This window comes from Salvia hispanica, chromosome 2 (assembly GCF_029641045.1).
Source record: "Salvia hispanica isolate PSC_SH4W2 chromosome 2, Shi_PSC_v1, whole genome shotgun sequence".
In the NCBI taxonomy this organism is placed as follows: Eukaryota; Viridiplantae; Streptophyta; class Magnoliopsida; order Lamiales; family Lamiaceae; genus Salvia; species Salvia hispanica.
In genome coordinates, this window is record NC_142693.1 from 10,469,091 (window position 1) to 10,491,611 (window position 22,521).

Below are 22,521 nucleotides of genomic sequence, written 5' to 3' on the forward strand. Positions count from 1 at the left end.
TAATTTGGCGTTTTTTTTTTAATTTTTTTCAATTTAATTAATAAAAACGAAAATTACACATGGCAAATTATAGACCACACGTTTTTTAAAATCATGTGGCCTTAAATTAGTTATAGTTAGCAATTAAATGATGAGTTAGCAATCGATCACTCCCCTTGTCAATAAAATATCAAATTAGTTGTCAAACAGGATGAATGATAGACAATATTTAGCTCCAACCCAATTAACAAGCCAACGCATCTAGTTCCGGATCAGCTCTACTCAGATTATCGATTAATCTTATGTCAACAAGATAATAATTTATAATCTTAACCCCCTAAATCCCATATATTTTCAAGCAACACTAACATCCCTGATTATATTATTGTGATGTTATTAACAAAGTTAAATATTACTGCTAGAATGCAACAGGTTGGACCGTGAAAGTTAAACTAAAAGAGGAAACTAGTATCGTAAATTTAAAATCAACGCTGCTCCTACATTTCCAATGTATGTATTCTTCCACTACAGATTGTTATATCTTTCCGAGTTCCACACAAAAATAACTAGAAAGAAAATGACTTACGTACATGTGAATACCTACAAGATTTCTCCCACGACCACCTATCTCTCTCTCTCTCTCTCACTAGTTTTGCACTGCAAAAAAATAAAGATTATAAAATTTTAGTGAAGGGAACAACAACACTTGAACGATTAATAAATGATATATATACTGGTCATTCAATTCAATCCCATTTGACAAATTAAAAACTCAATCCAATGGAAAAACAATTAACAGTAGTATTCTATGAGCAGTCATTCAATAAGACGTACTACTAAGTCATTAAATATATAAGACAACAGTGTTAATATATTTGTGTACGCTTAGAGCGTTGACTAACCCAATTAGATTCAGATCTAACAACACAAGACATAATTTTATTCCATGAGTATTTTGCATGCATCATTTATTCCGTTGTATCAAATTAAAATTTAAATGTGAATAAGAGTTGATCAAAGATGACGAAAATCCCCTAATAAAACAACACTCGCACGCAACCATAATCTCTTTCCATTTCACACGAATGCAAAAAAAATACTAAGACAACTTGAGTAGAAAAGGACAATTTATCATAGTAAAGCAGAATGATATATTCCATTTTGTTAGGTGATACAAGTCCATTTTAGTAGGCTAAACATGGAAGAAATAGGGTCTTTCAGATATAAAAGTACAGTACTATTGGTGAAAAACGTGCAGCTCGTTTTTTTATAAAGAAATACACTAATAATGGCGTGCCCAGTGAACCATTCAACTACTCACATTGGCCATTAATTGGACAAAACCTCCCTGTACAACATATTTTCAGAAGCTTCTTACACCAGGTATATTAATGCTGGTAGTATATGTAGTTAATAGTCATTTAAATTAAGAAGTTTGGTCAAATTCTAGTTAATCTTACAAAGTCTAATATCGAAATATTAGATTATGACGTTTCAATTTTATCAATTGTCTCATTTATAGGCACAATTTCGTCTTTTAAGGATGTTCAAAACAGCATTTTTCATTAGATTAAGATAAGAAAAAAGAAATACCAAGTAGTTATTTTAATGAAACACATTATACATCATCAAAAGACGACATTTTGTTTATAGATGAGGACAAATGTGAAAAATTGAAACTTTATAATTTAATATTTTAATTCTAAATTTCACAGAATTTGACCAAGCTTATGAAATCTAAGAGGATGGTTCATTTCATAACTCTTTTTAAAGTTAGAATACAATACCATTAATAAATACGTTAATATCAGTTGATATCATAAAATATAGTACTCCCTCCGTCCCACTGAAGATGATCCACTTTCCTTTTTCGTTCGTCCCAACCAAGATGACTCATTACTAAATTTGGAATTCCCTTTATCTCTACTTTATCCCCCTCTTTCTCTCAATCTACTCTCTCCACTTAACACACAAAATAAAGTTGCATAAAATCCCGTGCCGCCCAAGGAAGGGGTCATCTTCCTTGGGACGGAGGGAGTATCAATTAATAACTCAATATCATTTCGATGATCGATAAATATCAGCTAACTGATAAAGGTTGTCATTTTAAAAAAAAAAAAAAAAAACAAGGGAACACTCCCTTAACCCCAATATATAGTACATGTATATATGAACTCCCCAATTTCTTATTCAATTATTGGCAAGTGAAATACACTAGTAGGCCAGGGTATATAATCTGTCCATTTGGATGCTAACTGAAATACTGAATCCATGAGTAATATGCATAGAAGTAGGGTAGTTGAAAAGGGATGTTAGGGTTTGTATAGGTTTTGGGAGTCATGATAATTTCTGAATGTGATGGCTGTGACAAGACAATAATTCTCATAACTGATGCACTAGAAAACAGATACAAAAAGAAGTGTGTTGCATTGAATGCCCTCATCTGTCAAATGAATGCAGATATTAAATTATTTACCTGGATGGGATGTAATATCTTGTTCAAGGAATAATAAGGCTTTTGGAATTTGTCAGAAAATTAGCACTGTGGAGCACAATTGGTCATCTCCTTCTCTTCCTCCTCCTCCTTTGGTTGTTGTTGTTGCTCTTGTTGCTGTTGATGGAGATGGAGATGATGTTGTTGAGCTTGAACCTGAGCCTGAGCCTGAGCCTGCTGGTAAGGAATGGCTTCAAACTGCATTGCGCCACCGCCTTCGTTAAATCCGGTGGCGGTCACTGGCCCTCCTCCTCGGTCGTGATCAAATCCCCCGTTGAATCGCATAATATCGTTATTCTGCTCGTAGCTAAGCAGCATTTCTTCTTGTTCCCGAGCAGCCGCCGCCGCCGCCAGCTGCTCAACAAATTGTTGTTGCTGCTGCGGCGGCTGCGGAGGGAGCATGATTGTATTGTACGGCACCACCTGATATGGAGCGGCGGCGGCGTAGTTCCCGGCGAATCCGGGGTGGCTCAAAATGGGGAGCATCGCGGAGGGGCCAATATAAGTGGATAATTCCTTCTTGGCGTTCTCTAAATCGACCTGGACCTGGCGGAGCCGCTGCTGGAGGACCGAGATGAGCCCCACGCACCCGTAAACTGGGTCGCGGAGCCGGTACTCGGCCTCGTACGCCAGCGAGTTCACGGCGTCCTCGCGCTGCGCGGCGCTCAGCTCGTTGAGGAGCTTCGAGACGTTGCTGGCGCCGAACACCTTGTGCACGGTCGTGAACTTCTGAGGGTTGTCCGGCGGGAAGTAGGGCGCGAACACGCACTCCTGCGTGCACTTCCGCCGCAGGCACTTGCACGCCGCGCACGGCGAGTTTGACGACGACATTTTCCTTCTCTTCAACGCTTCGAAATCAGTGAATTTCATTCATGTTAGTACTACTAAATTGCACATGTATGCACCGAAAATTGCAATTAATTAATGGGGAATCGAAGCCGACATTTAAATAAATTAAAAGTCAATAAATGTAACCAGTTGATTAAAATTAAATCAAGCGCCTCTTTGTGTATGAACAAAGTCAGAAGATGATGGATACAATTTTTAATTGAACAAATATGAAATAATTTGTCAGATCCAAAATATTCATTAAGTTTGTGATTTGTGATTCTTCAAACAAATCATTCCAGTGATGATCAAAGAAATTGAAAGAGAAATATAATTTCACCTTATTTTTCACCTTGAACGACTCTCTCCATCGACGCTCACGGCATCTGTGAGGCAAAAAACAATAAGAAATGTAGCAATCGAAGAATAAAGAGGCAAATCAACGTAAAAAATTATGGAAAAGAGAGTACAAATTTATGGAATGAACCTTGGGCTTATTGGAGAGAGTGGAGTTTGTACAAGAATTTCTGGATCCGATCTTCAAATTTCTCAATCCCCAAAAATACAAAGAGGAAATGAAACAAGAGTAAAAGAGAGAGTATGTAAACATGTACTACTATGGAAATCATTCTATATATATACATTCATACACTACGTAATGATTTTTTAATTTAAATGTTTATGTTAGTTTATATGATAATGTTTTGGGGTTAGATTTGATTAGATTTGTATTTATATTAATTAGGATTTTCCATATCCGTGCTTCATTAAGATCGATGTTATGATTTTTTCTTATTGTACTTTCTCAAATTACTCCATGTTTCAATATTATTTGTCCAATGTTTGATAAATTATCTTTATCTAATCTTCCGATATTTTCATAGCAATATTCTGATGCGATATTTTTGACACGTAAATCTCACATGTATGATTGAATTCAATGTAAAATATTTTATTTAAGAGTACATGTTTCTACATGGATCTAAAACATAAGAGCATCTAATAGGTAAATGGAGAAGTAAAATTATATAACTATCATATTTACTCTTTTTTCATTGAAAAATTATTCTCTAAGGGGAGAGGTATTTGAGAAGGTATTATACCTTTTCCTATTTTGAAGAGGTATCTTTAACTCTATCTTTACCTCTCCATTGATGGAGAGGTAAAAATTTTAACTATCGTATTTGCCTTCTTTTTATGAAAAACCAAAGGAGAAGGTATTTGAGAAGGTATCACACTTTATATTTTTAATGCATTTTGTACAATTATTTTATGTTTAAAAAATCATTTACCTTTCTATATACCTTTTTCTTTTGGAGTATGTTTCCTTTTAGAATGGTATATTTCACTTCTAGAGTAAGTATATAGATGATATACTTCTTTTATTTATCCTTTCTTGTTGGAGATGCTCAAATAGGAATTGAGATTTTATCAGCTGGAATTATTGCCTTGTGTCGTCATAAATACTTGAAAGATTGTGTATCAATCCATAACTCATTATTTAAGCATTAAGATACTGATATTGATATGAAAAAAATATGCTTACAATTTGTGATACAAATTTATGATCTCCCTCATAAATAATAAGGCTTGATATTGATGAAAATGGTATGCGGATATGCCTACAATTTGTGACACAAATTTATATTCTCCCTCATAAATCATAATGGCGGAGGGGTAAATTACTGCAATTCATTCATTACTTTATAAAGTCTAGGGTTTTTAAATATTTGAAAACTAAACCAATTAAGGTCTTCGGAACGAAATATTTTTCATCATATATTTTAGATATTTGTATCTTATAGTATAAAATATAATTTTGACAACATGCAGTGAAGCTGGAAGACCGATTTAATTCATTTATCGAAAACAGAAGCAAGGAAAAGTGTGAGTACATTTTATAATAAATTGTGCAAAATAAGTAAATAATATTTTATGGTTTATAATTGACAAAAACTTGGTCGCACGTGGGTATTATTGGACATAAAACTATGGACTTTGGCCAAATTTTTGCATTTCCTATGAATTTTAAAATTGTTGTAAAATATTAATAAATTAACATTTTGTTTTTTATTTCCCAATAAGTAAAGGTCAATTTTGGTCCTAAACATATGACCGATATACGAATTCGGTCCAAAACATCCACTTTTTGAAAAACGGGTCCATAACAAATGAAATTCGTGTCGATCCGGTCCATTTTTAACGGTTCCGTCAATTTTTGACGATCAACTGTCGATTAGCAAAATTTTGACCCGATTAAGCTTAATCTCATATTATTAGTCATCTAATTATTGCAAATGTTTAGGGCGTACTCCCTCCGTCCCAAAAAAGTTGAGTCGTATTCCTTTTTACTCCGTCCCAACAAAGTTGAGTCATTTCATTTTTTAACAAAAGACAAAACATCTAATCACTCTTTTTTTATTCCATCATTTACTTTGCTCTCTCTTATCTTTCCTACTTTTTTCATCTCTCCTATTTATTTAATATAAATTCTTAATCTCCGTGTCCAAAAGTTTTGTCTCAACTTTTATGGGACGCAGGGAGTATTTGATATTGATAATGAAAATGTTGGACTAGTTTGACGGTATTTTATTCTATTTTTCTGCTTCATCTTCGACGAAATTGTAGTTCATAATGTTATGTGGATGTTTGAAATCCAGTTTCAGAACCTTAATATGCATTTCAACATTGTCGGAATTCAGGAACATAGATTCATGGACTTACATTCAAGATTCAAAATTCAAAATTCAAAAGTCTAAATTCAAAATCAAAATTCAATTGCTTCGTGGAAACGGCAACTGAGGTTGATGGTGACGGCTTCGTCTCGTCGATGGGCTGCTGCTGTCGCCGGAACTCCGTCAACAGTGACCTCTCTATATCCGAGAAGTCTGACGGGTTTTGGACCTAGTTGCAGAGAAAGAAAATTAGGTTTTTGATGGTGTGGGGAAGAAGAAATGAAAGAGAGGAAGAATAAAAAATATTGATTTTGATTCATGTTTTTATTTAAGGGTTTTCTATTTTACAAATATTTCAAAAATTTTTAGAAAAAAAAATGAGCTATAGTAATAAAAAATGGCTAATCCGGTCAACAAAACACTAATTAATGGTTGACCGTCGGAAATTGACGGAACAATCAAAAAGGGACCGGATTGACTCCAATTTCATTTGTTATGGATCCGTTTTTCAAAAAGTAAATGTATTGAACCAAATTCGTATATTGGTCATATGTTTAGGACCAAAATTGACATTTACTCTTTCCCAATCTAACCCAAATACGATATTTTCAGCGAAAAACTTATTCTACGTGAACAATCATGCAATGTAAGATAAAAAAAATGTCATGTCAATATTGATTTAGGAGTGCCAGGTAGGATAAAACAAACATATATTAGTTGGATATGGTGATTGACCTATAATGGAAAATAACAAACAAAATGTAAAGTTTGTGATATTTTAGATTAATTTTAAAATTCGTGGGAAATACTAAAATAATGTGATATTTTAGACCGAATCGAACCTAACCGAAATTTTGAAATTCGGTTCCGTTTTTTCGGTTCAGTTCGATTAGGGTGAAAAACAACCGAAAAACCAAACTATATTTTAAATATATTATATATTTTTATTCTATTAATTTAATATATTATATAATATATACTCTTTTAATATATTTTACATTATGTATTATATATATTCTATTAATTCTATATTATGTATATATATTTATATTCTATTAGTAGGTTTGTGTTAAAATGACAACCCCTCTTAAAGTGACACCATGACACCACTTATACAACAATATTATAAACGCTACACAACAATATTACAAACACTACACAACAATCTATAGATTGCTGTATAGTATGTCGGATATTGCTGGACAAGAAAAATTGATGTATAAAGACCAACAAATTGTTGGCCGTCTTTTTCAGATTTTTTTAATTTTTTTGCCACGTGGCACTTATTACTCGTCCACGTGTACAAATGATTGGCTAGGAATGGTGGTATGGTGTTATTTTAAGGGGTGGTGGCACCCTAACATGCCCCCTATTAGTATATATAAGTAAAATATTATATATATATATATATATACATATTAATATATACTCCATATTTTTTTTCGGTTTTTAGGTTTTTCCGGTTTTGTTCAGTTTTTTAAGTTCGATTTTTCATTTTTCGGGTTCGATTCGGTTTGGATTTTTTACTATATTCTATTTTTCAGCTTTGGTTCGGTTTGGGCAAAAAATCGAACCGAAACCCGAATGCTCACCTCTAATAAATTTCGCCCTATTTTTCGTCAAAATGAAAAAAAACAATGAAACAAATAATTTCAAGATATTAAATAGTCAAATGCTTTGACAATTATACATAAATACAAATTTAGTATTTCCTCTTTCGGTCACATTGATTTTAGCTCGTCCACTAAAATTAGTACTTTCTCCGTCACATTTTAAGTGATTGATTACTTTTCAGCATGTGCTGGGGAAAATTAGTACTCTATAAATGCTTCCACAGCGCTGACAATAGAAGGAAATGATAGCCTAATTGAATGGTGTAATAAGCACATGGAATAATGTAATAAACTATTTGATTAAAGTATGTGTAGAAGCATTTGAAGTCCTGCTGAAATGAAGTACAAACATTATCCAATAAAGTAATACATAACATTTAGGAGTGATGTACACACAAGAATAAATTATTTTTTTTAAGTGAATAAAGTAAAAACTCAGTTCAATGAACAACAACAACAACAACACAACAATAATAATAATAACAATAATAATAATATATTTCTATTTTTGGTAATTTTTTTTCTCAGATACATTTAAACCTAAATTGATGCATTTAGTTCTTTGTGGGATTACTTAAATAATGAAATATATTTGATCAAGTGGCAAATATTGATAAAGACAAAATCAACCAAATTGCTAATGATTTTATACTTTTATCGTCCTAACTAATTTGGGTCATATTCTTTTTTAGATGTCCCAACAAAATTGAGCCTTTTCTTTAAAAAAAACAAAACATCTAATCATTTTTACTTTAGTCTATCACTTACTTTACTCTCTTTTATCTCTCCTATTTCTTCCGTTCCATAGTAGTGAAGTCATTTTTATATTTCAGGACGTTCCATCATAATTGAGTCATTTCCCTATTTAACAAAGCGTAATACTTTTTCTCCCACTTACTTTATTCTCTCTACTTTTCTCTTTTCCTACTTTATTATCTTTTCACTTAATATATTTAATATATTTGTTTTAATTTTCATATAAAAAAGAAGTGATTATTATGGAATGAAATGAGTATTTTTTCTCTCTCTTCTATTTTATATTATTACTATTTAATTTATTCAATACAATTTACTAATTACTGTGTCCAATAGAAGTTACATAAATTAATTGTAGTATATTTAAATCTAGATGTTGATAGGCATATACAAAAACAAAGAGCCCGACTTACTGAGATAAAAGTTTGAATTTGATTATACTTTGATTTGTGAAATCGGATAATGTATTATGCTACCTGCTCTCTCCCCATCACCTTCTAGTGGAATCGATCTCAATTTCACATAAGGTTTTCTCTGATACTCCATTTCCCAAATGAGATGTTAAAACGAATCATTATCTATACAAATCTCCTATTTCTGCCAATTTGTGCATTATTCTCACATTCACAATGCATAACCTCTGATCTAGGAGGTATGCTTCAGATTCATTAAATAAAGAGTCTTCTTCTCTTTTATTGTAGTTTGCTCTTATTGAAGATACTTTCCAATCGGTTTTTCTTCGTCAGGAATATATCTGTTGTATGAAAATCTATTTTGGTTGGGAAATGTTGAGTTCATATACTCTGTGAATGGCATTGTCTGATTCGAGCATTGTTTCTTGTTTGGTTAATTTAGTTCATAGGGATTATTTTCCTACGCCAAATTAACTCTGCGTGGCTAAGCTCTTGGTTAATAAGTTATTCGAGAAGAGTGATTGGTTAAGGGCTAATTTGGATGAATGTTTAATTGAGGAAGCTGAGCTTCTCCTGATTGGATTGTAAAAGTATATTTCGATTAAATGTGATGATGATGGTGGTGCTTCCCAATGAGAAGATGAATAGTTTCAGTAGGAGTCTTTCCTCTAAAGTTAAACAAAGGGCTGCATATGTTTCACGGGTTTTTCGTGCTTTGGTTATTATTGGATCACTAGTTTGTTTCATGTTGGCCATTGGTTGCGGATACATGTATGTTCTGCCAAATATTGCACATGCTTTACATGATCGTGAGTACGGATTCTCCATAGATGCTTGTGATGTATTTGACGGAAAATGGGTGATGGATGACCGCTACCCCTTGTATAACGTCTCAGAGTGCCCTTTTGTAGAGCAAGGATTCAATTGCTTAGCTAATGGTAGAGTGGATGACGATTATCTCAAGTGGAGGTGGAAGCCAAAACACTGTGACATTCCAAGAGTTAACGTGCAGCTCACTTTGGAGATACTCCGAAATAAGAGAGTTGTTTTTGTTGGTGACTCTATGAGTAGAACTCAGTGGGAATCTCTGATATGTTTGCTAATGTCTGGATTGGAAGACAAGGAAAGTGTTTATGAAGTCAATGACAACATCATAACAAAGCAAGTTAGGTATTTAGGTGTACGGTTCAGTTCTTTCAACTTCACCATTGAGTTTTATCGATCAGTTTTCCTTGTGCAACACAATTGGGCACCAAGAAATGCACCAAAGAATGTTAGATCAGCATTGTTGCTGGACAAATTAGATGATATCAGTAAAGAGTGGATCAACTCAGATGTTCTGGTTTTTAACTCTGGTCAGTGGTGGGTTCCTGGGAAGCTTTTTGGGACGTAAGTTCTGTTACCTCTCCATTTTTATAGGGTACGAGTCACAGAAGTATATGCAAGAACACGTCTCGACTTCATTCATTTTTTTTATCATCTCTGATGTGCACTTGTTTTTGCATTAGAATAAATTCTTTGCACTTACTTTATGTTTTCATTATTTCAAAATTCAATTGTTTTGTGTTTGTCTCATCATGAAAGCATCAAGTGGTGAAAATCTGTGTACTTATGGCTACATTGGACAGAGAGTATATTTTTTCTTTTCCATCCATTGATGATATATCTCTTTTTGCATCATAAAGTACTCTGAAGTTCTTATATACATGATCTATTATGAGTAATTGTAGTTTATCAAATTAGTTTTCACTATCTTCTGAGCCAGAGATGGTTAGAATTTGCATAATGAACATACTTCCTATTTAAGTAGAACTGTTACTTCATTATTTTTGGGGAAGTTTCCTCTTATTATTTGTGCTTGGTGAAAATGCAATGCCTATAAATTTGGCTGTGATTTCATTACTTGGATATTGGAATTCAATTTTCCACTTTAAAAGTTTTTATATTCTTGAAACTACAGTAGCCATTATATACCAATAACTAATCTACCCAGACTACACTCTTCGTGCCAGTTGATATGCATTATAACTTGTTATATATACAATGCTGGTATAATTATTTTAATACTTTCAGGATCATTTTAAACTAAGTCATTATAGACTCCTGTATTGCTTAGGCAGGATATGCATCAACGAATCTTGAGTATCCATTCTAGTTCAAAAGTATCATCAATTATTTTCGAACATAGGCTTCATACATTGCTTAGTTTACTATTTGGAAGTATTACTTTGTTAAATAGCTATTCTAATTAACATGATCAAAACTACTCCAACTTTCTCAATTATTTGTTATACATGCAAACCATGTATGTCAGCAAACTTGTTTGTGATATATGCTATGGAAACAGTTTCATCTTGAATTATATACACACGCATATACTTATAGGTATATATATTCAGAGCTAGATTATTATCATTATATTTTCCCCATCACTTGAAATAAAATATTGTGGATGTAATGTAACACGATGTGTCTCATTCTGTGCCGCTGTTTGTGTGTATCAGTGTATGTGTTTTGAGTTTTGCATTTTGTGTGTTTGAGTTTGTGTATGATTGAATTGAGCTCTTTCACAGGGGGTGCTATTTTCAGGTTGGTGAATCACTTAAACTTGAAATGACAATTGGTACGGCCTTCCGAACAGCATTGCAGACTTGGTCATCTTGGGTGGACAGTATGATTAACCCAGAAAAGACACAAATCTTCTTCCGAACTTTTGAACCGTCTCACTGGAGGTACTTACCTCAATTGCAAACAATAACTTTTATAGTTAGTAAATTCTGATACACTTTTCAAAAGTTATAGTCAGATGTGCAGTAATGCTACAAACCTGAAACTTATTTAGTGCTTGGAACCCATTGACATTCTTTGTTAGAATAATCTGTTTTCCATCAATCTGTGATAGTTTAATTATTTTATCGGGCGTACATACAGGCATGCAGCAGTTACTTTGTTTACACTAACTTTCAATAAGAAGTGAGTTGTTTTTGTGTGCATCTGCATCAGGAATCTTACTCTGCGGCAATGCAATGTGAGTAAGTTACCTCTTCCAGATAGCGTAGGAAAGGATTTAAGTCCATTCTCTGATGCGGTGTTTGAGGTTGTGAATGGTATGGTCGCACCTGTGACTGTTCTTCATGTAACTCCCATGTCAGCATTCCGAAGTGATGCACACGTGGGGACGTGGAGTGACCGACCATCTCTATCTGATTGTAGCCACTGGTGTCTACCCGGAGTACCTGACATATGGAATGAAATACTCATTGCTTATATGTTTGGTAAAGTAAAAGCACATGGTATGCCTAACTTCCACATTCACAATTATTAATCTCTTTTTGTCGTAACTCTCTTCTTATGCATATCCTTATCCTATGAGTTGAAACAAATTTCTATGTTTCTCTTTAACATAAAACACTGAAATCGATAGATAGTTATATGACCTTGAAGCTTTAATATACATATGGTTCTAGATTTAGCAGATGTTATGTAAAATGTATATGTACTAAACCAACCTATCGATTTTGCCATATGTGGTGGTTGGTCCAAGCATTTTAACTGGAAAATGGGAGGTGTGGAACATGTCCATGCATTGAAGTACTTTCCTTTCGACCGTATACTTTATGGTTGTCGCATCCCATCGATCATATTTTTCTCATCTTGGGTAAAATAGTAACTAAGGATTATTCAATTGGCTTGTTATATCTGATCGCTTGTAGGTAGAATTGATATTGCTTCTCAACTGCAACGTTAAGTTTATGATCGATGTGTGAAAAGAAGTTGGTTTTATTCGTATGCAGATGTTTGAGTTGCGATGAACAGGGCAATTATAAAGAGTTATATTATATACTCCATACAAGACAAAGGTCTTGTAACTTTGCCTCATTGAGAGGGAGAGCCAGAGCGAGGGAGAAATAAATCAAATGAGTATGTTGGACAAAACCGAGAACTTCTTTCCCTTGTAGTGTTGTTAGCAAGTGTTCCCATTTTGGTTCATTTTGGCCATTTAACTTGATTTAGTTGTAGTACTAGTTTGTTACAAATTACCAATTTGAAATTACCAATTTGAAATTAAAAGCATACAACTTTAGCAGCGAGTGTATCGTTTACCATTGATGTTGTACTTTTTTTAAGCTCTTATTAATAGAAAATTGCGTGTTTGGAATATGGGCTACGGTTTCCATCATTGATCAAAACAAGGCAACAATTTGTCATACCATAGTTCTGTTGTAAATGCGGTAACGCACTTGGCTTCTCTTCGTCTAGCCAGTTGACTCAATTATCACATTGTTTTCATTTAGGCCAAATATTCCCCGATATTCATTCAACTAGTATCACACCCGTGTGATGCATTAAAAAACTTTCATTTGCCATGATAAATTAAAATACTTAATTGACGTGTGACGCGTGGAGAGAAGGGGACGTTACAAAACCTTTCACTTGTTAAAAACTTCAAAACTACCCTATGTTTAAAACTTAAAAAACTTTTCATCTTCTATATTAAAACTACAACAAATGTTTATAACACAATTTTATAATAATTATAATTGACAAATGAAACAGTTGGCTACAATAATGCAAATAATTTCCACACGTATATCATAAACTGCCGATTAAGATACATAAATTCAATAACTAAAATTAGTTTAAAATTAAAATATTTTTTAATGTAAAATGACAATCACATAAATATCTCAAAAACTCCCCTTATCTATAGATGTATAGATAATCAATTTATTTACAATAAAATAGTACTACTAAGCACTTACAATTATTAGTACCAATTGCCTCCATTAATTGAAAGAATGGTTTTGGTGCAGTGGGCCAGTGGTAAGGAACCTGAATTAGAGAACCAGTGGAGCAATCCTTTCGAGCTTCATAGTTAAATCTCTAATTTCTAACCTTGTAAAACATAAATCTTTATAATAATTCTTCCTAATGGAGTGTTATCCATGCCCTATGGAACTTTTAACTTATGTCTTGTTCATAGATGAAAATGTTAATTTGGACATTTGGTGAATTCATCTTTGTTAGGTGATAAAGATAAATTGCTTTTTTATGTTGATAAGAAATGTGGACACCAGGGACCTAAATTTGGAAAGATTGATGGAGAGCACTATAATTTGGAGAAAATTTGGGAAATTTTAGGAACAATATTTTTCTGGTAGTACATATAATAATGTAGTACTGTTTGACTGTAGTGACTTCATACACCTTGAACCTAGATTATCCTATAAGCTACTCTCTCCGTCCGCCATTAGGAGTCCTAGTCACTTTTGCACACTCGTTTTGTAATAATGATAATAAATAGTTAAAGTGGAGAACTGGTAAAGTAGGAGAGAGAATAACGATAAGAAGACTCTTGTCAACATTATTATCTCTCTTACTTAACCATTTCTCAACTTTAACTATTTATTATATCATTTTTATAAAATGAATGCGCAAAAGTGATCGGGACTCCTAATAGCGGACGGAGGGAGTATGAGTTAGGGTTTAAAACCACAAGTGGTAGTGACGTTATCTTTAACCAAAACAGGTCATATACGTTTTAAATTTTATCGAATAAGAGTACTTTAATTTACAAACTTGGAATCTAGGTTCAATCCATAGAACAAACAAAACCCAAAATAGTGGGCCTAATTGAAGTAGCTCCCAATCCATAGAAAATTACTTACAAACTAAATCCAAAATACAAAAGTGTCCCTCACACATGCTAGGCCCAAACTAGGTACACTGACAATATGTAAACATTTCTTTTAGCTGAGGGAACATCTTTTTAAGTCCACGAACTTTGCCAAAGTATTATTTTAGGTCCGTAAACTTTGAAAATATCATTTTAGGTCCATCAACTACGGGTTAATATTATTTGAGGTATTTTGAAATTTTTTTGGACGAAAATGCCCTTAAGACCTTCAAAGGTCAATTTGGACCATTCTTTCGTCAATCATCTTGCGTCAGAGACATAAAATCCGAAAAAATTTAACGGCAAATTTTTATATTTAAATTCAATTTAGATGTTAATTGACTCCATTTTGAAATTCATCTCCGAATAACAATCCAAATTAATAGCTATCTAATTTTAAAACAAATTAACTAAATAGAATTCACACATCACCTTTAGTAAGTTATTAAAATGCAGTTCAGATTGAAAAAATAAAATAAAGTATAAAGTCACAATTTACTATCATTACAATTAGTCATCTAATAATTGAAAAACTAACACATATTTTATATGGCAAATTTTAATTATATTTAAATTCAATTTGGATGGTAACTGAATTAAATAGGAGTAGTAAAAAAATTATTGGACTCTAGGCCTTTGACGCAAGATGAGTAGCGAAAGAATTGTCCAAATTGCCCTTTGAAGGCCTTAAGGGCATTTTCGTCCGGAAAAAGTTCAAAATACCTCAAATGATATTAACTTGTAGTTCACGAACCTAAAATGATATTTTCAAAGTTTACGGACCTAAAATGATATTTTGGCACAGTTCATGGACCTAAAAAGATGTTCCCTCTTCTTTTAAATAAAACTTGAATCTTAGTGTCTAGACCCACCCCATAATTGTTCTGTTAGCCTTTATCAAAACAAACAAAAAACGTCTAGTGTAATAGTAATACTATACTTGCAAATAAAGTTGAAACTCCAACTCCAAGCGCCCTCCACATCTCGATCCGACAATATTATGAGCGGTGTTCAATTAGGATACGCAGTGGCCCGCTAAGGAGTGGGCCGTAATCCACTGTCCTACACTTCCCAAGAACTCACTTATACCTAAGAGCATCCGCAATGGTACATAGGCCAGCAATAGGCTAGCCATTCTCTCCCCTGCCATGTCAGCAACACTAAAAAATCCACCTGCCACATCAGATTTAGGCCAGCCATAGGTCAGCCGCAATAAAAATAATTCAAAATATACTACATTTACGGAATTAAAATTACAATTAAATTACGGAATTAAATTTACGAGACATATACGGGAAAATTCATTAATTGCATTTAAAAAAGGTACATAGATAAAAAAAAATTACATTTAAAAAGGTACATAATAAAGAAAAAAAACTATCGCCGTGCAATCCTCCGTGCCCACAACTCTTCAAGTATATCCTTTTGGAGTTGAATATGAGCATCCACTTGGCGCATGTTGGCAAATTCCTTGAGGCGGCCGGCTTCATCGAGAGGTACCCCACGTCGTACACTAGGGGTGGCCGTTCCGTGGCTTGGACCGGCTTCATCGTCATTGACCCAACTAGTCAGTTGTACGCCTTTGTCTTCGACGATCATGTTGTGCAGGATAATGCAGGCGTACATTATCTGGGAAACGCATCCGACATCCCACAAACGCGTTGGACCCTTAATTGCCGCCCATCGAGACTGGAGCACACCAAATGCGCGCTCCACGTCCTTGCGCGCCGACTCCTGTCGTTCCGCAAAGTAGGCCTTCTTTTCATCATTTGTTTGTCTGATCGTCTTCACAAAGACCGGCCACCGAGGTATATCCCATCCGCCAAGTAGTAGCCCATATCATGGCGGTTGCCGTTGGCCACAAATGAGACGGCTGGACCGACGCCCTGGCACTTCTCGTTGAAGAGGGGAGACGAGTTCAGGACGTTGAGGTCGTTGTTCGACCCGGCTACCCCAAAATACGCATGCCAGATCCACAGCCGGTAATCAGCTACGGCCTCGAGGATTATCGTGGGATTCTTTGACTTGTAGCCGGTCGTGTAGGCCCCCTTCCAGGCAGTCGCACAGTTCTTCCACTCCCAATGCATACAATCTATGTTGCCTAACATCCCGGGGAACCCATACTTCTCCCCGTGCATCTGCATCAAATTCTGACAATCTTCGGGAGTAGGGCTTCGAAGGTACTGCTCACCGAAAACGCTTATCACGCCCCCACAGAAATCCTTCAGACATTTCAGGGCTGTCGACTCACCGGTGTGGAGGTACTCATCCCACATGTCTGTCGTTGCCTCCGTAGGCCAACTGCCTGATTGCCGCCGTGCACTTTTGAATAGGGGTGTGGCCGGGTCTGCCAGCCGCATCGTGCCTGAAGCGGAAACACAGATATTGACGCTCTAATGCCCCAACGATGCGCATAAACAACTCCCTGCGCATTCTAAAACGCTGCCGGAACATGTTGGCGGGAAACCGCGGGTTCTCTGAAAAGTAGTCGTCGTACAGCCGCTGATGTGCAGCTACGTGATCCCGATCAATCACTGCTCGGCGGTGGACAACTCGTGGAGGGCGAGGTATCGCCTGCTGTTCCACCCTACGCATGTACCGCTCCATCTCGCGGTTCATGTAGGCATTCATAGCCTCGTTCATCCTCTGTTCGTACTCCTCAGCATCCCCACCACTACCACCACTACCACCACCGCTACCACCCGCGTTACTCATCGCGCGATGATGCTCTTGTACAGAAAGTTAGAGAGAGAGAAAACTCGTTAAAACAAGTGGTGCAAATGAAAATGAAACGAAAATCGTGTTTATATAGGTTTGTAAAAAAAACAAAAAACAAAAATCGGCGCTGGCCGATCGGGCCGCCACAATGACGGCTAGCCGATCGGCTCGCCGGTTAGCCGCTTGCCGCCTCCAATGGTTCGGCTAGCCGATCGGCCAGCGCGAAGAATCGGCTAACCGGTCGCTAGCCGACCATTGCGGATGCTCTTAAGAAGTGTTGCAACTACATGAAAGTAGTGAGAATCAATCTTTGGCTATTCTTGCAAATCTGTCTCTATGGAATCAACTGTGTTGCCCCTCTAGCGCTAATACTACATAAACTTCTTCTAGTTTCCAATGGTTGCCGTTAGAATGATGTTAGTTTTGTGCACTCATCTAACTAGCATCATTGTTTACTTAATTACAATTTACTTAATTATTATTTAGTTAACAGTAATTATGCATATGAAGTGTTTTTTTTTATAGTATTTGTTTGTAGGATACCAATAAATATCTTTATTTTTTACTCTCCGTCCTATTAAATATATAAATTTTTTATCTTTTTAGTATAAAATTTTATGTAATTTTATTTTATGAGTTAACAAAGAAAAAATGAAGTAAAAAAGAGAAGGGAAAATAGATATGAGATGATATTTCAATTTTAGAAAATATTTTATTTTTAATGGGATAATCCAAAACGCTTCATTTTTAATGGAACATCCAAAAAGAAAAATATTTCATTTTTAATGAGAAAGATAATATATAATTCATGTGTAGTGGTAGGGGAGAGAGATTTCAGTGACTAAAATACATAAAGAAGATGTAGACCAAAATCTTAAATGTCATATTATTTACAGTGGTAAAATTAAATTGCCAGCAATCCATGAAAATGCTAAGGACCCTCAAAGTTCAATTCAACTGCAGAAAGACAGACCACTACAAGAATAACGTATACTGAGTTCTAAAGTTTTAAGCTAAAGCCAAAGATGATAAATCACATACACAAAAAGTGTCCTCTTCAAGACATTGGTTGTCAGTTGTCACCGATCATCTCTGAGTTCCTCCAATCAGTGTGCCCACATTCTCACCTCTGATGGCCTTTGATATGTTACCCGGTTTATTCAGATTAAACACCACAACTGCATCATACCAAATAGCATACTTTAGTTAAATGGAAATATCTTTTCTACTACTATATTTTCAAGGGAGTCGGAGCTTATCCATATCCATGTCTATGGAATGGAGAATTACCTGGAATGTTGTTCTCTTGACACAAAGTAATTGCAGTCATATCCATTACAGACAGTTCCTTTGAAGTTACGTCTTGGTAAGTCAGAGTTTCAAGCAGACGCGCGTTAGGATTGAACCTAGGATCATCGTCGTATACTCCATCAACATTTGTAGCTTTAAGCACCACCTCAGCATTAACTACATACAGAGAGAACTCAACCATTAGTTTTTTGCCCTTCCTAATCAAGATTAAGATCAGTACACTCATGAAATACTGACAACAAAATTATGAATTAAAAGCTAATTGACTATTAATGCACAAGCTAATTAACGAATATTGACTATTACACAACCTTCAAATTTAAAATATAAATCCTTGCGATTGCAAAACTCTCAATCCTCCAAAATTTTCAACTAGTTTCCTTCGGGGTTGCAGAGATAAATAAGACTACCGATATCTCTGATAAAATTTTGAAAACAAGAACTGCACCAGATTCTTAGCATAATATTTATTCTTCTAAAGCTGTCCATCAACTCCTTCCTACAATGTTTAGTGCTACATATTCAATTTTTTCTGCTACTTTTGCTTGTATTCCTTATTATCATGACAAGCACACCAAGTATTTCATAAATAAATAATAATCCACATCATGCGCATGTTAAAGCAATTAAGCATCAAGCTCCAAGAACAAGACTCACTCTCTGCACTGCGAAGGGCTGCAGCAGTATCTGTTGTGAAGAAGGGATTCCCAGTTCCGGCTGCAAAAATTACAACTCTTCCTTTCTCTAAATGTCTGACAGCTCGTCTTCGTATATAGGGCTCCGCAACTTCTGACATGCGAAAAGCTGTCTGGACTCTTGTTGGGATGCCGATGCTCTCCATTGTAGCTTGCAAGAATATTGCATTCATGACCGTTGCTAACATCCTTAACAGGTAAACATAAATATCTTGAGTCTCCAAAACAATTTAGAAGATCATTCCAGGTCACAAAATAAGACTTTTAATACTCCCCCCTTCCCAAAAAAATAGGGACTTTGGAGACGGCACAAGTTTTAATGTGAAATTGGCAAAGTAGGAGGATGTAGAAAGAAAAAGTAATTGAAGTATTGTTAGCGGAGAATAAGGCCCACCTTATAAGAGAGAGAAGCCTTGCCAAAAATAGAAAGGGGCTACTATTTTTGTGGGGCGTACCAAAATGGAAAAAAGATACTATTTTTGTGGGGCGTACCAAAATGGAAAAAAGAAGACTATTTTTATGGGACGGGGGAAATAAGATTTTGGGACAATTTTTTGGTTAAACAAAGGTAATAAAAACATGACTATACCAGAAGTAAAAGCCAAAACTTGACTATAGGAAAATTATAAAAGACAATCTATTCACAATTTATGAAAGATCCTACAGCTACATTTTATACTAAACCTGGAACCAGTAATTTGGCATCAACATCACTTGAATTGGGCTAAGCCGAGTAAAAAAATCTATTCAAATATGTTGCAGAGCCACATGCAAATTAAAAAATATACTATGATATAGATGGTTCACCTAAAAACAGAAGTTAATAAAGACTCCATTGATAAAATTAGAAGGCTGTACATAAATTAGCTACAATTAAAAGGTACTCCCTCTGTCCCATGTTACTTGAGTCATTTCTTTTTTGCACTCGTTTTGAAAAAATAATAACAAATAGTTAAAGTAAGAGAGAGAATAATGTAGAGAAGAGTCTTAACTATAGTATTCTCTTTTTTACTTTATTTTTTCTCCACTTTAACTATTTATTATTATTTTTTCAAAACAAGTGCGAAAAAGAAGTGACTCAAGTAACGTGGGACGGAGGGAGTATGTAACATTTGGAATTTAGTTGTGAGTTTATGGTGAAAAGGTACACTCTGGAATTGGCTCAGTATGTTTTGACCATGTTTTCTTGGTATGGTTACGATTTACTTTAAAACATTTTGGCATAAAAAGAAGATGAGGTTAAGCAACCTCAAATTTTGCAAAGCATAAAAAAACAGGCATAAAGGATATACCAATGCAAGCAATAAAAGTTACCCGATGTAATCGGCAGAAGAGCGATCAAGGCCACTGCTCCCTGTCCAAGAAGCCCCACGAAAGATATTCCCACCACCAACAACAATTGCAACCTGGAAGTTATATGAATATAAATCAAGTATCTTCACAAACCTGTTTTTGATCTACAGAATATAACCCTGCAATTTTTAAAACTAAACAAAATGGAATTTGGTTGAAATAATATAACTACCAAATGATTCTCCATAGTAAGGGTAAAGTACCCACAATCATAACTATGATATGCACAATCTACATACTATAAAACAAGGTTTAAGATTCTCTGTCTTGAGTGAAGAAAGGAAATGTTAATTGTTTATAATGCAAGACAACATAGAAAATTAAAAGGAAATGTTAATTGTTGATAATGAAAGACAACATAGAAAAGTAATGCCTACTGCCTAGGTTGAACAAAACAAAATTATATTCTAAATAAAAACAAATTACTTCCTATAAAAGGTTGATTTGGACCTACCTCAATACCAAGCCGAGTAACAGATGCAACCTCCCTTGCAATAGACATTGTTATCTGAAAAGGCACAGGTTTTATAAGCATCAAGGAGTTGCGAAAATTCTCAAACATGTTAGGCAAAATAATCCAACCTTTGGGTCGATATTTTGAGTTCGGTCACCAGCAAGTGCCTCCCCACTTACTTTCAGCAACACCCGACGCCATTTATATGTGGATTTCTGTGTGCTACTACCATTTAATGCTACACTATAAGGAGGCATAGGTATAGATGAAATCTGCGGTTGCCTACAGCAAGAAATGGACACAAAACGAACAATATTACAAGAATGTTAACAGATATTTCTCTCCCTAATGCAAGTCGAAGAATGGAATCCAAGAGTTCGAATCCTATTACAACAAGATACAAGACACATGGTGACATCATATGCTTATTCAACATGCCAACTCTGAATGATGGAACAATTATCAACTAGAAGCAAAGCGTCCAAGAGAATTGCACACTAATTAGGCAGTTGGAAAATAAAGCAAACTATGAGTCTCTCTCTCCACAAAACAAAAATGGGTAATGTTGTTAGGCATTGGTTTCGAACATGACAAAGGTTAGAGGTTTAATGACTATGTTTAGTTTACAACTTAAAAGGCATAAAAAAAAACTACAACGCTAAGAACCACTTCAGATGGGCTCAAGACAATGTCAACAGCCATGTTAGGTGCTTAGCATGTCAAGGGTACTTTGGAAACAAGCCATTCATCAAAACTAGATTTTGTTAATACGTTAATTTTCCTTTATGTGGAGCACTTAGCTAGCTTTCTATAGGGAACAAACGATAGCTGTAAGAATCAAGAAATTATGAAATTTTGATTAACAAAATTGGTAAAGCTTTTGGAAAACGTTGGAAGAGAAATGTGATACCCTACCCTTATCCCAAAAGTATATTAGCTTAACTACCATATGTTACTTGTTATCAAAACCACAAAGCAAAAAACATGTCTTCATCCAAAATAATAGCAAATGCAGAAGTTCAAATTGTGGCGCTATATCAAGATTAAGCAGTAAATTGTGTTCCATCACCAAATGCACAGTTTCAAGGAACACCAAAAACACACATTAATTATACTCCTACAAAAAAAGCAGTAAACAATAAGATAGCAAAGCAATAGAGGGGATATGAGACCTCGAGGAGAGACCCTCTTCAGCAGCACAGCAACTAACAACCAAACGCTGATAATTGGAGGAGGTGGCCGCAGAAATAAAATTAGGTTTAAAGAAACAGAAAGAGGGCGAAGTGATGGAATTGAAAGAGCTAATTGGCCGGCTGAAAGTGGTCGGAATCGTCATTCTCTGCCGCTAAAAAGATAAAGTGTTTAAGCGCAATATGTTAATGGTTGAATTGGACTACGATTCCATGAATTTTTTTGTTCAGTTACAGTGTGTTGAGTGAGTGCCGGTGCCGTTTGCCCTCCTCGACTGAGGTTTAGGCTGAGATTTTGTGTTGGATAATGTTGTTTTTGGAAATGCTTCCCATAAATATCTACACTATAACCAAAGAAAAAGGAA

The 22,521-nt window shown here is 35.0% G+C and overlaps 3 protein-coding genes across 4 annotated transcripts; 1 reads left to right on the forward strand and 2 right to left on the reverse strand.

Moving 5' to 3' along the window:
• Window positions 1–420: 420 nt before the first annotated feature.
• ASL1 (ASYMMETRIC LEAVES 2-like 1) lies at window positions 421–3,897 on the reverse strand. 2 transcript variants are annotated; one of them, XM_048119606.2, is made up of 4 exons: window positions 3,789–3,897; window positions 3,642–3,687; window positions 2,456–3,321; window positions 421–636 (listed from the first exon to the last, which is right to left on the reverse strand). In XM_048119606.2, exon 3 carries the CDS (start codon window positions 3,302–3,304, stop codon window positions 2,516–2,518), a length of 789 nt encoding a protein of 262 aa, XP_047975563.1. In that variant the 5' UTR covers window positions 3,305–3,321; window positions 3,642–3,687; window positions 3,789–3,897; the 3' UTR covers window positions 421–636; window positions 2,456–2,515. The 2 variants fall into 2 exon arrangements, with proteins under 2 accessions (XP_047975563.1, XP_088921975.1); XM_089065849.1 differs by lacking the exons at window positions 3,642–3,687; window positions 3,789–3,897 and having other exon boundaries at window positions 2,456–3,343.
• Window positions 3,898–8,756: 4,859 nt separating this feature from the next.
• Window positions 8,757–12,845, forward strand: LOC125201914 (protein trichome berefringence-like 7). Its single transcript, XM_048100210.2, has 4 exons — window positions 8,757–10,147; window positions 11,332–11,490; window positions 11,762–12,051; window positions 12,553–12,845. The coding sequence occupies exons 1-4, from the start codon at window positions 9,369–9,371 to the stop codon at window positions 12,558–12,560; spliced, it is 1,236 nt and encodes a 411-aa protein (XP_047956167.1). The 5' UTR covers window positions 8,757–9,368; the 3' UTR covers window positions 12,561–12,845.
• Window positions 12,846–18,015: 5,170 nt separating this feature from the next.
• On the reverse strand, window positions 18,016–22,468 carry LOC125219020 (Amino acid kinase family protein). Its single transcript, XM_048120903.2, has 7 exons — window positions 22,139–22,468; window positions 21,095–21,248; window positions 20,967–21,020; window positions 20,474–20,565; window positions 19,122–19,348; window positions 18,444–18,620; window positions 18,016–18,331 (listed from the first exon to the last, which is right to left on the reverse strand). Exons 1-7 carry the CDS (start codon window positions 22,300–22,302, stop codon window positions 18,240–18,242), a joined length of 960 nt encoding a protein of 319 aa, XP_047976860.1. The 5' UTR covers window positions 22,303–22,468; the 3' UTR covers window positions 18,016–18,239.
• Window positions 22,469–22,521: the final 53 nt, after the last annotated feature.